Here is a 20,726-nt window from a genome sequence, read left to right on the forward strand (position 1 = left end):
AAAATCATTCTTTTTTCCAAATGGTATATTTCCATTTATCTCAGTTTATTGTAAATGAATTTATAAAAGGCATCAGTTATCATTCTGGTTGATAGCAAAAGCTAAAACTAAGAGTGCTGTAACAGTAAGAAATATCTTTGATAGGGAAATGTACATTGGTAGGAGCCAGTGAGTAAAAATTTCATAATTCATTAAAAACATTTTCATGATTCATTAAAAATATTGAGATGAAACAAACAGAATAATTTTTGTTTGAATCTCATGCATGCCTAGAAGAGAACTGCTTTTATGGACAGAGTGATTTACATACAGCTTTCCAATTGCATCTTGCAGCGCTGTGTATCCATAGGAAACAAGGTCAAGTCCAAAGGGCATGACAGTGTAATAGACAATCTGAAAATACAGAAATTATATTTAAAACAGTGTGAGCTATCAGGTAAGCAGTAGATGGCCATGAGAAAGAAAAAAATCACAGGTATTTGATTTTCATCTTCTAAAAGAACAGAAAGAAAGTTTAGAAGTTATAATTAGCAGTTTGCGTTGGAGATCTCTCTAGTATAAAATAAGACAATAAAATTTAGAGAGGGTTTTAAACACACAGAAGCTCACAAATTAGAGAACTACTAATACAAGACAAAATATATACAGGTCACAGAATATCCAAATCAAATGTCCATACAGAACAGTCCTGTCTTCACCATTGGCCAATGAGAGACTTCTAAAAAGAATAACTACAGCAAACTGGAAGTGCTATTTTGCCAGATATCCAGCAGCATCCAAAAGTTGCACCTCAAGGGCTTTCCAAACCAGAAGGGATTATTCCATATTTAAGAGACATCAACAGATTTGTTGTCTCCCAGAAGTTGTTTTGCTTTCAGCTGCTTTCCTGAATCTAGCTGTCCTGGTTTCAGCTGGGACAGTTAATTTTTTTTCCTAGTACCTAGCACAGTGCTATGCTCTGGATTCAGTATGAAGATAACATGGATAGCACACTGATCTTTCTGGTTGTTGCTGAGTAGTGCTTACCCTAAATCAAGGACTTTCCAGTTTCCTGTACTCTGCCAGTGAGCAGGTACACAAGGAGATGGGAGGCAGCAGGGAAGAGATGGGCATCTGTAAGCAGGTAGTGAGCAATTCTATTCTGCATCACTTGTTTCTCTTGGTTTTATGTCTCTCTCCCCCTGTCCTTTTTATTACAATTAGCATTAATACTTTTACTTTGTTTTACTTTGCTGCAATTTTTTAGTGGTTCTTGACCCACAACTTCTGTGCCCTTTATTTTCCTGCTTCTCCTCCCCATCCCATTGGGGCCAGGAGGACTTGAGCAAATGGTACTTAGTTGCCAGCTGGGGTTAAACCCCAACACCACATAAACCTCATCATGCACAGCATCTTCCAGCAAAGAACAGCATAGCTAAGCTGCACTCACTTTAATCACCTCTTATCTACCCTCAGTCTGTCTCATAGTTCTTTCACTGTAAAAGAAGGCAAAAAATCAATGTCTATCCATTCTCTCTGTGCCATTTGTAATTTAGACACCTCTATGGCAGAGGTCTCTATTTAGAGACCGTTTTCAATTTAGAGACCTCAAGTATTTTGCTTTTTCCAGTGTGAAAAGTTCAACCTTGCTCAACTGTTCCATACCTTTAACTATCTCTGCCTCCCTTCCTACAGCTGGAAGACCAGAACTACATTCAAGATGTAAGTATAGCATACTTTTATGCTGTGGCATAACTTTAATCCCTAATACTTCCAAGAATGCAATTCACTTTCTCAGATAGTACTGAGCTATTGGGTGACATTTTCAGAGAACTACCCATTACTACTCAATTTTTTTGGCTGGTAATAACCAACTCTAGATCAATCAGATTTTATGCGAAGTTAAATAATTTTTTTTCCCTCATGCATCATTTACAGTTGTTTACATTGAACTTCATCCCATACTGTTTTGTCTAGACATTAGATTGATTTGAGGTTCTCACTGTTGTTTCTTATCTTTACTGTTCTGCATATTTTGGTATCATCAAACACACTTGCAAATTCAGAGTTTTTCAGATGGTTTATGTTGAAAAGCACAGAATAGATTTTTTTTGTGGGACTCTACTGTTTACTTCCCTGATGTGAGCAGTAGCTGTTTATTTCTGCATTCAGATTCCAAATTCTTAACTATTTGTGCAAGAGCTTTCTCTCATACACATTTTTCCATATCGGTATTTTGATAACTGGAGAGTCTCTCATTTATATGTGATAATATTTCTGTAAACTAGAAACACAAGACATAGAAATTATATATTTTAAAAATGCCACCAAACCACAGTCCCTAAAAAATTCATCTTACCTACATATATATCATGTAAGAACATAGTGTGCTATTAAAATAAACAGTATTTTTAGAGGATGACAATAATTTCTATCTTTATGAAACCTCGTTTTCTTATTTTCAAGTTTTCAGAGAATAATTTTTCCATCAGAAACATTTCCATTAGTATTCATTCAATATTCACTAATCATTAACCATAGCTATTGAGCTCATTTATAAATACCTGCAACCCAGAAAAAATATCTGAAAAATATTTCAAGGTTTCATTTAACATCTGCTCTTTCAAATGGGAAACTTCTTTCATAGCTGAAAGTTATTTTCTACTTTGAAATATTAATTTCTACACACTTCAAAACTATGGAACCAGTTGAAATCAAAACCAAGACCTTCAGAGCAAGCCAAATGAAATTCTTTGATTGCTCAATGTATTTACTTTTCTCATCACTGCCAGCAATAGTCTTGACACTGATTTTTCTCATCCTGTTTTGAAATGAAAAAAATAGAACCCCAACTCTTTCTTATTGTTTCTTCTTTTTTTCTATCCATTTCTACTCCAGAAAGAAATAGCTCACGTGAACCTAGCTTCTTGAGTGGTTCCCTCTTAAAAGTAATGTTGCAGTATATTCAGATAATCACTTCTGTGTCTGTCAGGGCAATATGTTACAGAGCACACCAGAAGAAAATTCACTTCCTTTTAGGAAATTAAGCCTAATCTCTACAAACTATAAACTCTCCAGATCTGTAATTCACCATGACCTCCTTTTTAATCAACTAATTTGCTGGCTCCAATGGATGACTATTTTTTTGGAATCATGTATACCTTTGATAAACCACCAAAAAAGGATATGTCAATTGCAATTAAATTGAACAGCAATTTGGTGTTTTGAAAAAAATTATATCCAGTAAGGCACAGAACTTAATCAGGATTTTTTCGCAAACATATTCACAAATTTTGTAATTTCTGCCTTTCCCTATATCTTTAGCAAGAAATCATGGTTTACTTTAGTTGCTATAAAAATTCAAGTAGTGTGCAACATATACTGTTTTTCTAAAGGCTGTATTTCAGATATATTATCCACTCCATTATGCTTCTAGGAAGCTAAGAAATCATCAAAAGGGTTTAAATTTAGTTAGTTCAGTGTGTTAGCTTAACATGTATATACACTTCAAATTTCTCACACCTGCAGTTCTATCAACAGACATGCTTTAAAACACTTCCATCTGATTTCTTTACACATACTTGATTTATTGCAGCGTTGTTTAGAGACTGTCTTATAAATTTAAACATTAATTATAAATTGTAATACATTGCTAAGGCTAACACAGAATATATATTTCATATAAAATCACTTTAAAAAATAGTGGAAGCATATAAATAAAATACCTCATGCTGACTAGGACGTCTCCATCCCGAAATATAAAAAGGAGGATGTTTTCTTGTGTGACATCATGGAAGTTAGCATTTTTTTCATTTGCAAAGAATAAGTCTGGCTTCCAAAGACACTTAAACATAGTTGGGTCCACTGTCAGTGTATCTGAACCTCTCCAGTCATTGGGCAGTTTGAGTCTGGGGTCATTCCACTTCTGTCTTAGAAAGATGTTGACTCTATAATCCTGATGGGAAGAATAAATAAATATTTGACTAAAAGTCTAGCAGAAAACTCACAGAGAAACAAAACCATTCTATCAGATTCAGAAAAAAAAATTAGGCCCTGATTTTTCTATCACAAAGACAGTAATCACTATTCAAATTACATTACGAAGTGTTATGTTTAACAGGCTTTACTACAAACAGATTACATCTCACTTATGGTTTTGAATATAGCAACTTTCCTTAAACAAAGGATCAAATTGCCACTCCACAGTAATTTTTGTATTCCCTCAGTAATAGCCTCCTGTCACCCAGGCATAGAGAAAAGCATGCAGCAGGGCAGAGAAAGGCCATAGCTTGACTACACTAAATGGCTGCAGGCAGCAGGCATGATATCACTTCTATCAGGATATCCTGTGAGTGCCAATTCCAGTTTACTCTCCATTTGATTAAGTGGCACACTGCTGGCAAAATATTACACTATAAAAGCAGGAAACAGACCAGCCAGGTAACAGATTTTATACTACACACTTAGAATACAGCCTCAGACCTTCTATCAGTGATCTGAGACTATCTTGGTAACAGGAAAACCTATGTCAGCTTGCAACATACGTACTGATGTAGGAAGTATGAAAGGAGAAACAGAATCAATCTCAAAGAGACAAAATCAAGGCATTACAGAGGAAATCTTCTGAAATCAGTAGGACTCAGGCTGAAGAAGGGACAGTAGTAGAGCCATTCTCAATGAGAACCTAATTTTGCTTTTGGGAATTGGAGTATCATGTGTCTCAAGGCAAAATGATACCCTACACATGCTCTGTCCTTAGTGAAAGCGATGTGCATCTGAAGGAAGAATCTGACTTAGAATGTCAGCTATGATTTTTCAGTCTTATCTCTTAAGTCTTTTTGTTTTTTACACTTACATTAAGCCAGCACCCCTTTTTGATGTATATGTAAACTAGGCAGATCATATGCAGAGAAAGAATAAAGTTATTGTTAAAAAGAAGTTAAACAAACCCAAACAAATTAATGAAAATTCTGTATGCAAGATTATTTCTATCTCCAGTCTTTCTAGTTTCCTTCTATAGTGTGCTTTGTTTTTTTCATAATTGTCTATTAGGTACAAAGCCTTCTGAGAGGGCTGTGCCTTTCAGAGCAGTGAAAACACTGCTACTGCTCTACAATTATAGCAAAATTCTAAAATTGTGTGAGTGAAGGCTTTCAACATATTTTTGGCTTGTCAGTGGATTCTGCCTACAAACTAATTTTATAAAGTTTTTGCTTCTACATGTCAATGACTCTTACACTTTTTTTTTATACAACTGAATTATCTTTTGTTGAACTTGCTACATTTACAGTCCAAAGCAGGTGCCATGTTGAGACAGCCATGCTAACTTCAACTGGAAGGAGTCTTCTTGGTAAGACCTCATGAAGAATAATTTATTATGTTGATTTGCTCTGTACATTTAAATACACTTTCCCATGTCCAGTCCACCAGTCAAATCAGCCCAAGTATTTTTTTATGACACTATACTGCGTAATATTTTTCCTTACTGCATTGTAAAGAATAGCAAAGCATCAAAATCAAATACTTGTTACTTGTTGTTAGCTGGTTTTGGAAAAAATATACATAGTCTGATTCTTATTTCTACAAAGACCTATGATGACTTGCCAAAGTTAAGAGGCAAAAAATAATGGTTAATATGAAGTGAATTTGTACTGGAAGTCTCTCATAGAGAAGCTTCATAATTGGAAGGAATTCAGGTCATTATCTCAAAAAGCATCTTTTCAATTATATGTATATAATTGAAAATTTCCTTTACTTGCTTCTTGCTGAAGCTCCTATTCCATATGCACTTCTCTCAGTGAAAAAAATTACTCTGAACCATATGAGATAAATACTGCATACCATTCATGCTCACAAGCATTACACTATTGGTTACACTGAATTTAATTTCCCCATAAACAAGTGTGTTACCCTAATTTTAAACAAAATAAGATGCCTTCCCAAAGCCAAATGATAAGCATTGTCCAACACTTGCCTTCAGGTTACCCATTCAGTAGAAGGAGATGCTTACATCACTGAAAAGCAGAATGCACTGGTTTAATAAGAATTGGAAGTAAGATCAGGTGGATGCTATTTTATTTCCTTCCTTTCTCTACTACGAATTAACTTAAACACCAAACAATCAGATGTTTCAACATTTTAAGAACTTGAGTCTGTCCTTGTTTAACTCAGAGAAAATAAACTCCCATTAATCTAAAATGTGGAGGTTCAGGCCCAAAGTAGAGATGTTGATAATTGGAGAGGAAGGCCACCACATACTTGAGGCAATACAGAAAATGTAGAAGGAAGCAAAGACATGTCACAATACAAAACTGGCTAGCCAGACAGCAATGTGCAAAAGATCTGCTTTTTAGAAGAGCATGTACCCTTACAGCATCTGGCAGCAGTAAAGACAAAGATCTGGTATCAATCTGTCTTGAAAGAAGTCTGTAACCAGTCCTCTCAAATTTGCACAACGAATTTTAAGATTCAGTAAGTATATTACAAATAGGTTAAACAGGGGTTGAAGAAGAACTATGCGTGGAGCACATGGTCTTCCTGGTGTACATTTTACAAATGTTTTTTGAATTTGTAGAGTGATTGGCATTTTATAGAAAAGGAGAGTCAAATAGCAACTAAGAAGCCTGAATCTCAGGGAAGAGGATGGAAGAGATATTCATCAGCATCAGAGCTAGGAGAACCTGCCAGGTAGAAACACAGAAATATTCTACAGGGCTTTGTTTTCCCATGCAACTCCAATAGAAGGCAAGTTACTCTCAAGGAGGTTGGGAGGCATTCTAGGAAATATTTCAGAAGTCTACTAAATAGTTGGCATGTGGCCAGAAAACCACCTCAGGTTAGAAAGCAAGCATGGCCTATACATCTCTCTGCAAAATAGAGCACACAGGAGATCATGAAAGACTTACTACATAAACTGCACTCATACAAAGAGAGGCAACATAATACTGCTTCCTTTCAATGAAGTAGAAAATGTCATTTTTAAGATTAAAATATGGAAACCGAATAGTTTTTATAGTCAAAAATATTAAAAATACATTTCTGAGAGGTTTTTAAATAGAGGAGAAGGGAGAAGTGGTGTTTTGTCATTTAGTCAGTGAAGAAAGGTCACACTGCAAGCAAAGACCTTGAACACAGATTCTGTAGACAGAAAGATCATCATCACAGAAAAGAATATCGTAGTACTACGGGTGTTTATACCAGAAACTCCCTATACCTAGGAATCCTTGACTGGTCATCCAGTTTAAAACAGCTTCTAAATGTGACATTATCACCATATTATGCCACAAATCTGCAGTCTGAAAAAAATGTGTGCAAACTCAGAAGCAGAGCTAACATGGGGTCCTTGACAAGTGGCCTAATGATATAGAAGGAAACAAGTTACAGGAGTCATGATAAAGAGAGCTAATTGAAAGGCAGCAGCTCTGGTATAAGCTCTTCTCCTTTTTATCTGTACAAATTCTGATTCCCTCTGTAGTTCACTAGTTCTTTTGCTTTTTTTTTTTTTATTTTTTTCAGAAAACTTGCTTGCTAAGGATGTGGAAGTACTGCAATTCTCTCCAATATTAAACAACACAACATGAGCACTATCCTTTCTAGACACAGAGCAAATATGTGCCCTTCAGACACTTCACAAGGGCTCGATTAAAGTGATACAGGATTCTGGGCATAGAACCCACAAAATGGGGACTCTTGCTTTAAAATAGTTACTTCAAACATGTAGCTGTGTTTCTATAAAGAAATTCCCTCCTTTCTTAAATCTAATGGATTCTACCTCAGAAGAGCTAATCTCAACTCTTTGTTGAGGATGAGCCAATTGCATAGCTAAGAATATAATAATCACAGGACCAAAATGTCAGCAAGCAAGGCCTTTTCTCACTGTCACTCTACACATTTGTTTGTTGGGCCTTCTATCATGACCTCTCTTCCAGTCATCTGGTACCCATTGTTATTTTTCCCCACACTTCCATCACACAAAAGAATCATTGCTTTAGCATGGCTTTACCCCAACACAGACTTTGTAAAAATTTATGAGTTCAATTACTACAGCCAACAGTAGAGAGCAAAGCATCATCACAATAATTCACTGACTGAAATACTTAGAAATATATTATTTCACAAATTTTGATATCACTCCAAGCAGTTTAGGAGCTTCTGGTAATTTTAGAGACAGTCTATAAATCAATACTCCTCATGATTCTCACCAACACCAGAGACAGTAGAAATGTAGCCAGCCACTCCCTTCTCCAACACCAAGGAATGTTTTCAGCATTTCTGGTACTTTTGCAAATGTCTCCTTTTCAGAACTTAGTAGTTCTGGTACCCCTCTGATCCTTCTGATCAGAGGCTTGGTGCCTCACCTCCAAGAAATATTTTTCCTGTGATTCTGGAAGTAGAAGTTTTTTCCTATTCTAAGGGATTAGTTTCTACTATCTGGTGTGTTACCCAGACCATTTGAAGACAAGTACAAACCCATCCCCAAGAGAGCAGTGATTCCTGAAAATCCAATGACCACTGCAGCAGGAAAAATTTTCGAAGTAATACATGGAAGAACAGATTAACTGTTAATTTTGTCAGTGCTTCCTGTATTACATTAAGCCAATCAAGAAGTAACTCAAATTTCACATAAACATGCTTAGCTATCATAGTGATCAACTAGACATAGAAGTCAAAATAAAAGCATAAAACAATGTAAGGATGGTATCTGAAGTTCTGAATTATGGAGGAGAATATGACTTATCATACAGCACGTCCTAGTAAATTTGTGAGAGACCACGTCAGGAAGGCACGGTCAGGCATACGTACATGGCTGCAAAGAGTGTACTTTTTTATTTTTTTTGAGCGGCTGACGGGGAGAAATCTCTCACATTCATGTTTTGTTACTATCTGAATCTGGGTGAATTGTAAAAAAGCCTTTTAAAAGTCACTTTTTAAAGCATGCAATTAACTTCAGAAACTTGAAAGGACCATCAAGATACTTGGCATCTTAAGACACTTATCTCAGTTCTACTTTCCTGCTCTTCCTCCCTGCCCTTCTTTAAATTTGAGTCCTCCTTTTGTTTTCAGAAATAAATCTCATGGCCTTTTGGGCAAAATTACTTTTTTTTTGTTTTAATATCACTTCTCACTAATGCCATTAGTTGACTTAATATCATTTGCAATCAAACATAAATCTCTGCTAGCTAAAGAAACAGAAATTTCTCGCCAAGCTGTTCAAAACTGTTCCAGCCACCATTTATTTTCAACTTGGAGCGGTTCTGCAGTCCTATTGAAACTTCATTAGGGTAACATGTAAGCTGGTTCTGAATTTTAAGTGGGCACTTACATCCAACAACAAAAAAATGTGGTTTATTGCTTATTAGTGGTATTGTGGTTTATTGCTTCTCTGCCATTATGAGTCAGAATGCTGCCTTAGTCACAGCATTAGAAAAGGCAATTTGATTTTTGGAACTGCCTCAATGCTTTAGATGCAGCAGATCACCAAAGCAATCAGGGAATGCCTCAGAACTCCCACTCAGTGCATGTCTTGGCTGTGGCTTTCCATGTACTGGCACAACATGGTGCATTCCCCTCTTTTTTACACAAAAGTAAAACCTGATCAGGTCAGAACATCTTCAATAACTAAATGCATTTTTTTTGGCAATATTTTTGATAGTATTTATTGGAAACACCTGGACAAAAAGAGATCTTCAAGTCCCAGAATACCAGAAAGGGCTTTGCTGAAGCAACTCATCTTTGGAAATGGATTTTATTTCCCAAAGAAACAAAAGAAGTCAAAATTATAATGAGGATTATGTTGAAATTTTCTGGCTGAACTGGAAACACATTTTTACTTCAAACTTCATTCCCCAGTTTATCTTTCCCATGCAGTAAATAAACAGCAGTAAGGCTATGGTCATTGATAGTCTATTCCTTTACTACCGCTCCTTCTATTCCTCCACAATTTATTTCCATCTTCAGATCCACATAAGACAAAGAACCTCTACGTTTCATCCTTATGTGTGTCCTTTTTTTCTCATCTACAGTCTTAGTAGTTTGGGGTTTTTGAATAGCACACCAAGCAACCTCTGTAGCAACTCTCAGGAAGATCTTTAACTCATATGACCAAATGGGTTCTTCCAATGAACGTAATAACTTATGGAAATTGTTCTACCTCTTACATCTTAGAAACCATGGATTTCCTTTCATGTAAATCAGATTCTAAAGCCAAAATAATCTGTGGACGTATAAAAAGTGAAATACATTAATAGGTTTAGGTCTATGGCATAAAACACAGTCAGTCAATCACTAACCCCAGTAATTTAATTCTCAGTGTCTGCACCCACAACAATTATTTCTATTTTATAGTTCATAATCCTCAGTCTGAAGTTCAGTATAATAAGAAAATCTCCATGTGTACTACATGAATTTAATTTCACTCTTACCATAGTTGTCTCTTGAATTGACCCAAAGCTGTTAATGAAGATGTTAACTGCAACATCGACTGGAATTCCTTTAAAAGAAATAATTCTAGTGAGCTGCACAACCCAGTAAAGATACATTATCTTTCATTTAAAGCTCCTTTATACCAGTATCACAATGTCACAATGTAACTTTAAGTTTGTATATATACAGTTTTCAAAGTCATTAGAAATCACTAAAACTCTTTTTAGCCTAATGGTAAGAAAAAGGGAAAAATAAAAATCCTTAGTCCAGAGAGCTAATCTTACAGAATTCCACTGACCATATATCTAATTTAATAGTTTTTGAATTCCATGTTTTTCTGTTATCTCAGAATGAATAAGCCAGTATTACTTTTGCACACAGTATAATGGATAGAGGAAATTCACATTTCTAGCAGCAGACACTTTTAACTGTCAAGATCATAATGACAATCTATCATCCCAAATTATGTGTTTATCATTTATAATGAGAAATTTCCCTATGCTTTAAGAGGAGACCTCTTTGTGCAAGTAAAATACATACATGTGTAAAGTAGAAACACAGGCAGGTAAAAATTACTGCATGCATCTTTTGCAGCTACCTAGCTTTGGTATGACAGAACTGGAAAGCTTCTCAATTTTACAATGGCTACCAATTAGCCAAGAAAAATTTCTAGATGTCAGCAGCTGTGAAGATACTAAGATGGCCTGGATTTTTTTCTCTTTTCCACAGCCAGGATTCCTGTAGTTGAAGAGGGATGGTATGACAGCTGCTACATCTGCCCTCTGTCACCCTGTGGGATTTGATTGACAGTCATTTAATCTGGTGTTAACAGAGAGTTATCACAGAGCAAGGAGAAGTGGCCTGATAGTTGAAAGAACTAATTATAGATCACTACTTTTATTTAGTGTCTCTATGGTGTGAGTGTCAGGATGTCCACTAGATGCAGGTATCTGATCTCATGTGCACTGTTAAAAACTCTTGGCAGGTTTCTTCCTACTTTCAGCCAGAAAAGAGATATAAGAATATATGAATACTGTTTTGACAGACTAATACAGTACTAAATATAGTACAAAGTAATATATGCCTCTTCAAATAGCTTGTTTGTCTGCATAAAATATTTTATGTACATTTAATACAGAAATTCAAATTCATTCTCTTGGTTACCAGAAATTCATGAAGATAAAATTTCACTTTTTCAGTTAAACCAATTAGTTTGGTTTGCTTTTTTAATCAGACTACTTAAGTGTGATGCTTTTGGTTATGCAATAGGTACGATATTTCTTTTAATGTCTGATGCATGTGACAGAGCACCCATCACATCACAAGTAGCCAAGAGTGTACTCTCTCTTCCAGATTTGAATAGGAAGTGCCATCCAAGAAAATCACTCATGTGTGAGGAACATTTTAACATGGGCAAACCATTTGTCAGAAAATGTTCTTTTTCTTCCACCTCCCTCTGAGTTAACGTTACATGTCCTCCCTTTCCCTTCTGTCTTGACTCTTACCAGACTGCCAGAAGGGTTATCAAAAATATAAAGAAATCTGCAACATGCTTTGTGATTACAAGCTGATTATGCTGAGGAACAGGTAGAGAAGAGGCTGGACATATATTCTTTGTGACAAGACTCAGTGCTGGAAACATAAATACAGTTCTACAGAGAGTAAGAAAGAAGCAGAACACTTGCTGAGAACTGAGTTTAATATGTTCATAAAACTGTTAAATAGAACTGAAAATAGCCTCCTCAAAAGCACAATATACATTTAAGATTTCCAAATTTTTCATTCTAGTGATATTTATGTTAAAATATCTCTTAATGCTCATATAATTAATTAAAATGAAAGAGCTGTTTTATGTAAACTGCATTGCCTATATGTAATAACATTGTCTACATCTTTTTTCAGAAGGTAAATAATCAATTCCTGGAAAGCCCAACTTGTGTGAATTCTTAGAGGTTTTGCAGAGAATATGTATTCCAACTTTTTCTGCATATGTAAGGATTCACACTTGCTTACTCAGAAGAATCCTGCAACATCTGACTACCAGGGAGATGTTTTAATAGAAGAAAATGTGTTTCAATGCATTCCCTATAAATTCCCTATGAATTCCCAAAGCGTGTAAGCTTTATATCTAAAATATCTTTAAAGGAATTAATAATTGTATAGTTTTCTAATACTGATACTGCTGACCCCAAGTTTTTTTTTAGTTATCTTAAAGGATGCAAAAAAAAATAAACATTAAAATCCAAATATTAAACAAAAAGGCTGAAATATCTGACTAACCTTTGAAATTAGGCCTTATTCTGGGATCATAGCTGAGCAATAATCTATTCAAGATATTGCTGGTAGAATTGGCAGGTACTCTTGCAAGGTCTTCAGCTGATTGCTGCCTGTAAAAAAAAGTTCATTAGTTACTATCAAGACAGAAACAACTCCATGCTTAAACTGAAGTGATTTCAAAGTAATGCAATAAATGCCATTTCACAAGTAAAAAATGTTTATTATTTTCAAGTGCTATACTATATAGTCTTCCTTACCTTGAGAAGTTTCAGTATTTTTCAGGAAACTATTTGTGTAATAAACAAATGCTCTTTGACACACTCCTAACTGTAAACTTGGAAGCAAATAAACTACGATTCACTAATTGTTCCATTCCCTCCTAACAAAAATATGCAGAGGGACATGATTTCTTCATCAGTAGAAAGCAGCCACCTGAACTATTTTTAGTGACTGTCTGATTAGGAACCTTAGCAAATTGACAGCCACTTTGTAGGTGCCAAACCATGCAGAGGCTTTTGGCAGTCTCCTGCTCTCACATGCCAGTGCCAGCTATTCCACCCAGAGCTGGAGGATTGCATAATCTCATTGTCAAGTGCTAATAAAAGCTTTGCTGCAGAAAACAAGGCCTTGGACTCTGGTTTTGCAGAGGGAATTTAAACATCTTCATTATGTTGCCATTATTGTTCTGGGTGTTAAACCATTCCCACAATCAAAAAGAACCTGTGACAGGTAAATGTAGCTACAAGAGTACATGAAATTGAGTGTAATAAAAAGCAATACGGGTGCGTCAGTGCCCTCCCCAGGTATTTTAAATGCCAAGCAGGCTTGTAATGGTATGGAAATTAATTTGTATGTTTCCAGAACCTGTTCAGTGACTGTTTCCAGTTTTGAACTCTGTCTCATAATCACTTTTCCATCCTTTTAATGACTACTTTGCTGTCTTTCTGTTATTATAATTCAGTAACCAGGACGCCATGTAATGATAAGACAAACACTTTACAGAGGTATAAGTCATATGCATCACCTTTATCACCTCTTCCAAACTAATGCATGAATGTATTTTTAAAAATGATCAAGTTTACTTCCTAAATGTTTTCCATAATCAGTATCAGCTGCTGTTGCCTTCTTCACCCTGTAATTTCTTTTTTTCGTTATTCTTTCCCATACCAATGTCGGCTTGACAGACCTACAGGTTATTCTGTATAACATCTCAGTTCATTGCTTTTTTTCCTCTCATCCTTCAGTTTCCTTCATGTCCTCTGGGATTTCTGACTTATTCAGACATTTGTTGAAGAAAAAATTAACTCTACAGAAGGTTTTTGACCAGTTAAAAAAGCCAAAATAAAACAGCATGAATCTATTAGACCTCCTGATTTTAAAATGTCCAATTATGGTAGCTCCTTTTCAGCATTTTCCTTATTCATTACTGGGAAACCAATTAATTAATAAATTTCAGCATAGAAATGACATCAGTATTTGATTGAAAACTGGAGATGAAACCAGATCCTAGCCCTTGAATTTATTTATTTATTTATTTAATTTATTATTTAGTAATAACCTCACCTTTAAAAACAACTTGTTTTACTCAAACAGTAAGGGAAAAGAGAGTCAGCTCTGCTGACTTGGTAGCACTCACTATGACTTCCCAAAGAGATCTAATCTCCTCAGTTAACATTTAACAACTAAAACATTTATAAATAAAACTATGAAGGAGTTCCCTATTATTAAAAACATGTCAACAATTTATGAAAACATAACTTCATTTTATTATATCATAGTCTCCTTGACACCCTTTGAGCATTTTATCATTCAGAAAAAAAATCAGATTTCTGTTTTCTCTGTTGAATTCAGGATACTTCTGAAACCTAAAGCTTCATATATGCTTAGCTATTTTCTTGTATTTGCTTGATGCTATAAACGAGGAAAAAATATGGCAATAAAATGGCACTAAATCCTCATTGAAATTCTGGACTACTCAACGGTAATTAGCAGGATAAGTATGCATTCCAAAGACTACACAGAGACTTACCTACCAAGACATGCATTCAGGAGGATAGCTTAAACTACAGGAAAATTAAAGAATTGTGGAGCAGCATTAAGAGGCTGAAGTAAATAATTCCCCACCCACCTCTTGCAGTAAACACACTAAAACCTCTGTGATCTGTAACAACCACAGAGGTGAGCTAATTGTTCCAGCAGAATTTCTCCAGAGATAGTTGGTCTTCTAATAAAACAAAGAAGTGTTTACTTTTAGCAGCATATGCTAACTTGCTGTTATGTATACAGAACTATATGTCCTGTATTAAATAAGCCTCTGGTAATTTTTAATTAGAGCAATTAAAAAAGGAATATCTGTTCTTACTCCTTTCCTAAAAATTGACAATGCTTTCAAACAATACTTCCAGGGCTGAGTTTACAAGTTTTTATATTTTACTTAGAATTGTATCATTATGCAAAATAATTAATTTATTTCCTCATTTGGTCAGGCAGCTGGACTAGATGATCATTATAAGTCCCTGCCAGTTGAAATGTTCTGTTCTATTCTATTCTATTCTATTCTATTCTATTCTATTCTATTCTATTCTATTCTATTCTATTCCTATTCTATTATATTCTATTCTAATTTCTATTTCTATTTCTATTCTATTCTATTCTATTCTATTCTATTCTATCCCATTCCATTCCAATTCTATTCCATTCTGTAATTTTGAGACATGTTCAGTTTTCAGCAATGACCTTTACCAATGCAGAGGTTGCTATAGAAATATCATAAACCAGCTTTGTATGCTTTTTTTGCTATTACCACTAGCTGGACCAAAGAAAAACAAGATTATTTTCCATTTTCTAGAAAAAGCAATTCAGAAAAGAATGTTCATTTAGCTATTAAAAAGGCAGGCAAACACTCTGTATGCCACAATTTAACTGATACAGAAAGGTTCATGGCACTGCTTCCTTGCAAGTCACAAATATTAACATTTAAAACATCTGCATCACATGCCTACAAAAACTACATTGATAAAAGAATCTCCTTAATACTGACTGAAATAAGATTTCTTTCTAAGCTAAGTATGTCCATTATGATGAAATATGAAAACAAATCCAAGCAACAACTAATGAACAAACTTAAATACCTTTTTTTAATTTTTGTCATGAGGTGCACAAAGAAGTTTGTTAAATAGTGAAAACAGTAATCTGAACTACATGGGATAACATGGACACATAAATAAAATACAGGTGCTCATAAAAAGTAATGAGGAAAAGAGGAAAAAGTTCAAGATATTAAATGAGTGAGCAACAAATAGCAAAAGAAAGCCAAATACAGCTGACAGGTTTATTTATCTCTTTGAGTAAGAGGAATAAAGTGGTAGTTTTGTGAGATCTGAGCTGCACTGCAGAAGTATGTTAATATTACTGTCTGTTCAGGCTGTTTGTTAAAAAGCCATCCAAAAATTGGGCAAAGGAGATTTATTGCATTGGGAAGACAGTGATGGGAAGAACAATGGCAACATAGCTTGCTGGTAAAGAACACCACAATCACATCTTCCACAAGTTGTTGGGTTGTGTTTTGAACTTACACAAGTGTATAAGCACATTGTCCTTGCTTATCTGAGAACCAAGTGAAATACAATGACATCGGCTGCTTTGAGTTAGGAGGAGAAGCATTGAGATTCAGTAATTGCTACTTTAAAAGGTCACTTTGAATGAAGTGGTTGAAATAGCTACTGAGAAGAAAATGCTCTGCTGAGTATCAGTCACATTTTCACTGTGGTTCTTTTAGAGGGTGCTGTCATTAAACTACCATCACTGAACAGCACACAAGGGAACTTCTTCACAATGACTGGATTTCCTTCTGTGAGCCTTGCTGACCAAAATGCCTAAATTTCACCTGCAAATCAATACATTGGATAAGTTTCTTGGGGTGAGTTAAGGAGTTAGCAACACTTTTGGAGTGACAGATGAGCAAAAAGACTTAATGAGACAGTTAATGGTTTGTGTTAGATGCTTGGATAAAGAGACTGGGACTATTAACGTGAGACATTTACCTAGAGCCACAACCACCCCTGCCTAATTGGCCATTATAGAATGAATTAATGATAGGCATATTTGTATATTACATAAGACAAAAATGATTTGAGCTGTGATTAGCCTTTCTAGAAGAATCTTACTTCAGTGTGCTGAAGGCTGAGTTCCACATAACACTCATACCAACTGAGAAGTTACTTACCATTTTTTCTAATTCAGCCTACAATTCTCCCACTTGTAAAGAGCTGGTAAGTTAGATTTCCACCAGTTGCAGCATGCATTTTAATTTTTATGCATTTATTTCAACCTGTGTTGAATGCACATGGAGCTGATGGAAAGCATTAAGAAACAGGAATGCAGTACTCTTCACAGTAACTGATGAGTTCTAAGCAAGATACATTGAGTACCAAAGGATAAGGCAACAGAAGCCTCACAGTTGCTATGAAAAAAATTTAAAAGCAAGTAATAGTAGAGCTAGAACTTTCCCTACCAAAAATTTTATTTAAGTAACAATTAACACCCCCAACCAACATACAAGATACCCAAACCCAAAGTGATCTTTCTGAATAAATAAAGGGGGAAAAAACAGTATTCTTGCATGTACAGAAGTATCTGCAAACTTCTACAAACAGTGTCCTCACAATCCAGAGAAAAAGCAATGTACAGTTAGTCTTTTGCTGTAACAAAAGTTAAATGTGTGAAATGCCTGCCCTTCCAGAGGTTACATCTGGTATCAGTGATTAATGAAAGAATTTCTTTACAGACTGTATTTCACAGGATATGCAGTAAGGTGTTCATCTCCTCTTCCACTGCAGCTCTACACATTTTATCACTGCCTTTGAAGATCATGATCAACAATTTAAGTTGATGGCAACAGGTAATTATTTTCCTAATTTACTAATCAAAATCCAGAATTTGTACAACAAAAGGAAGCATGTACTACACTTTGTTTGAAATTTATATAGGTTTACATTTGTGTTAGGCAAATGTGTCAGAAGACATTATATCACTATAGGTCATCATGACATTTATTCTCTCAGAGCTCATAGAAATTATAAGGAGTGCTTTCCACAAGCAGTGCTACAGGAGGAAAAGATATAAACAATATTCTACACAAACAGGAAGGAAAACTTCCTCATAATTCTAGATTACTGACAGCCAAAAATATGTATTCAAACTCACACTGTTATCTTCAGTAAAATTACCTATATGATGCTGAAACCACAGATTTCAGTGCAACTTATTTTATCTACATGATGGAAACTGACATTTTAGTCATATAACATGTCTACGTGTGAGAAAGGTCAAAATAAGTTTTGGGAAACATAACATCTGTTATCTCACCATATATTTTAGTACAATTTCCATTATATCAACTATCAGTGTTCTGATTTGCAGGCATTTGATTTTTCGAGTGTAATAACTCTAAGCATAAAACAAGTTAATACAGATCAATAACATACTATATAACTCTTCTGAGTGATCTCTCTTATCTCTAGTATGTTTAATAGCTACATTTTCAAACTGTGCAAGGTGACATATCTATTCCCAAGAAGATCAATTACAATTACTCCAATGACAAGTGGTATCACTAATTACATGAAAACCATGGATCTCTGAGCCACCATTTACATGTCTTGACAAATGCAGTTGACAGCTTAACACCTAAAATGAGATATGTAGCTTCAGTATCTAAATTTGGAAGTAATGCAAATTTGGAGGTAAATTGGGGTGAAAAAAAGAGAAAGGTTCCTTCATAGATAATTTTGATACAAAAACCCAAATTAGGCACCCTGAATTGTAAACTGTGAGTTGAGGGGATGAAACAGCTCATCTTTCATCTCATGTTGTAGACACATCAAAGAGAATAGTCTCTTAATGTGGACACACAGATAACCTTCCTGCAGTTAGGTAGTGTCAATAGGTGTTAGTGTCACTACTTCCATCCTTGTCTAGCAGAAACCTCTTAAATCCACCTCTGGTTTCACATTCAACATTCCCAGGTTTAGACACCTTAAGGAGTGTTTATATGCAAATTTGAAGTGCCTTATTATTCACTAAACTCAAGAAAAGTGAGCTGGTTCATCTGCCTGCCACACAGCAAACAGCTCCCAAACCAACAGAACCAGGTTAGCACAGTATTTCACCCAGCCTGAAATAGTACTGCTCTCAGCAATGTGGGTTTTTCTCTGAAGTTAGCTTGCTTGCTCCCAGCTTAGGCATCTCTGCATCCCACCAAAGTCACCACCTGCGACCCTTGTGAATAATGGTGTCCTGTTGTGTCTTGACATAGCACACAGATGTAAAACATGATAGGCATCCAAATGTTTAAGCAACATTTTGGAAGCAATTTATCTGTATCAGTTCTGTACCCCAGTATTTTTTTTCAAAATGCTGTAAGTATTGAGACAATAGAAGGACCTTGGTAAATTCTAACCACCTGCATGGTGGTGTAAGTGGTGATATAAGAGGAAAGTGTAGGCTGAGATACATTCTATATAATTTGTCTTGACAACAGAATTTAGACCTATGGTTTTCCTTGGGCTTAGGTAAAGGAGGTGCAATTTAACCCACAGATCCAAGTTTTTTCTCAGTCTGGAGGTTGTGTATGGAGTACAAAGTCTGTAACTTTTCCACACAACTACAGCGTCTCATCAGTCTGGTGTTGAGAACAGAGCAAACGCTGCTCACTGAGAGGGAAAGTTACTGAATGAGATCCAGTCTATCATGCTTAATTACTGTTTTACAAGACAGCTTAGGTTTTGCTTATATAGCTTTATCTTTTACTGCCTGCCACATTTAACCACTTTGAAAGCAAATTCACAAACCTTCTGGAATGTGGCCCTATCTGTCTGGGATCACAGCTTCCCATGAGAGTTACACGATACAGAATAACAAAAGTATTGACCAAATGCTATTACTACAGGGCAGAAGAATTTTTACAGGAACAAGACCTGGGCCCTGCAAAGTACTTATCATTGGAATGACTGTGAGATGTATCTATTCCACAATCAAATTCAGGCTTTTCTTTCAACTTTATTCCACCTCCTCCTCAAAATGTATCAACCCTTCCACCACACCTACAAATAAAAATGTCCACAGACTATCAACAGCTTCTTTTAGAGGGGAATGAAGACAGACATGATGCAATTTTCCCACCATTTACATTTTGGGGTTGATCACAGACTACAGATAGAGAGGTGATGTAGACCCAAACACTTGATAAAGAAGTTCTAGTTCATGAAGTGGAGAAGACCCAAAGTATAAAATATATTTTGAATTTTTACTTTAGTCTTAATAGGAAGAGCATGTCAGAAGCTTAAAGTCAACCAAGAGGAATTTTAGGGCAGAGTTTCATACAACTCTATGCTTTAAACACATCAAAGCCTTTTTTTCCCTAGTTCCACTGTCTTTTGTTGTTGTTTTCTAAAGGAAGCTGTTTATTGAACCTTCGCATCTGTGACCTTTCTAAGCTTCTGCCCTGGCAGATGGCACAAGCCATGTTTTCTGGAGGGCTTAGAGGGCCATTTCACAGTTTCTGAAGTAGCTGATATGCTTTATTAAATACAAGCCAAATATGATTTGTACTCCTGCTTTTTGGGTAAGAAAGGTCTCTATAGATATTATACAGTATTTAGTAAATCATCTACAAGGATATAAATCTCCATGTGGACAAATGCATACAGGTGAAGGGAGATGCTGTTTTCAAAGCAGAGTCCTGCTATCCAGACAAAAGGATGAGATTTAGTGACTGAGGTTTTGCTCTCAGCATTGCTGTGGCATTAGGGATGCTGAGAGATCTTCAGAAGTGAATGCTGTGCAAGTGAACAGCTGAGTCATCCTAAAACTATAATTAACAGGGATAGCTCTGACAATGACCACAGTAATTACTGGTTTTATTAGCTGCTATGTGACACTCTTATTTCTCTATTCCCTCTCTAACAGTGTTACAACCAAACTTCCCTTTCCTTATAATTTCTTTTGTCTAGAGATCTTGTGAGTAGTTTTGAGTTGAGACCTTCTAG

The 20,726-nt window shown here is 35.5% G+C and overlaps 1 protein-coding gene across 4 annotated transcripts in view; it reads right to left on the reverse strand.

The window, feature by feature from the left end:
* The window catches only part of GLRB (glycine receptor beta), a 49,016-nt gene that overhangs the window by 22,599 nt on the left and 5,691 nt on the right, over positions 1-20,726 (reverse strand). For all 4 annotated transcript variants that reach the window (XM_086891184.1, XM_086891182.1, XM_086891183.1 and 1 more), the window contains exons 3-6: positions 12,682-12,788; positions 10,401-10,468; positions 3,705-3,934; positions 311-393 (exon numbers count right to left, since the gene is read on the reverse strand). In XM_086891184.1, the coding sequence (XP_086747310.1) occupies positions 311-393; positions 3,705-3,934; positions 10,401-10,468; positions 12,682-12,788 (488 nt within the window). The remainder of the gene's footprint in view (positions 1-310; positions 394-3,704; positions 3,935-10,400; positions 10,469-12,681; positions 12,789-20,726) is intronic.

The sequence above is a fragment of the Cyanistes caeruleus genome, chromosome 5, assembly GCF_971803275.1.
Source record: "Cyanistes caeruleus chromosome 5, bCyaCae1.hap1.1, whole genome shotgun sequence".
NCBI classification, from domain to species: domain Eukaryota; kingdom Metazoa; phylum Chordata; class Aves; order Passeriformes; family Paridae; genus Cyanistes; species Cyanistes caeruleus.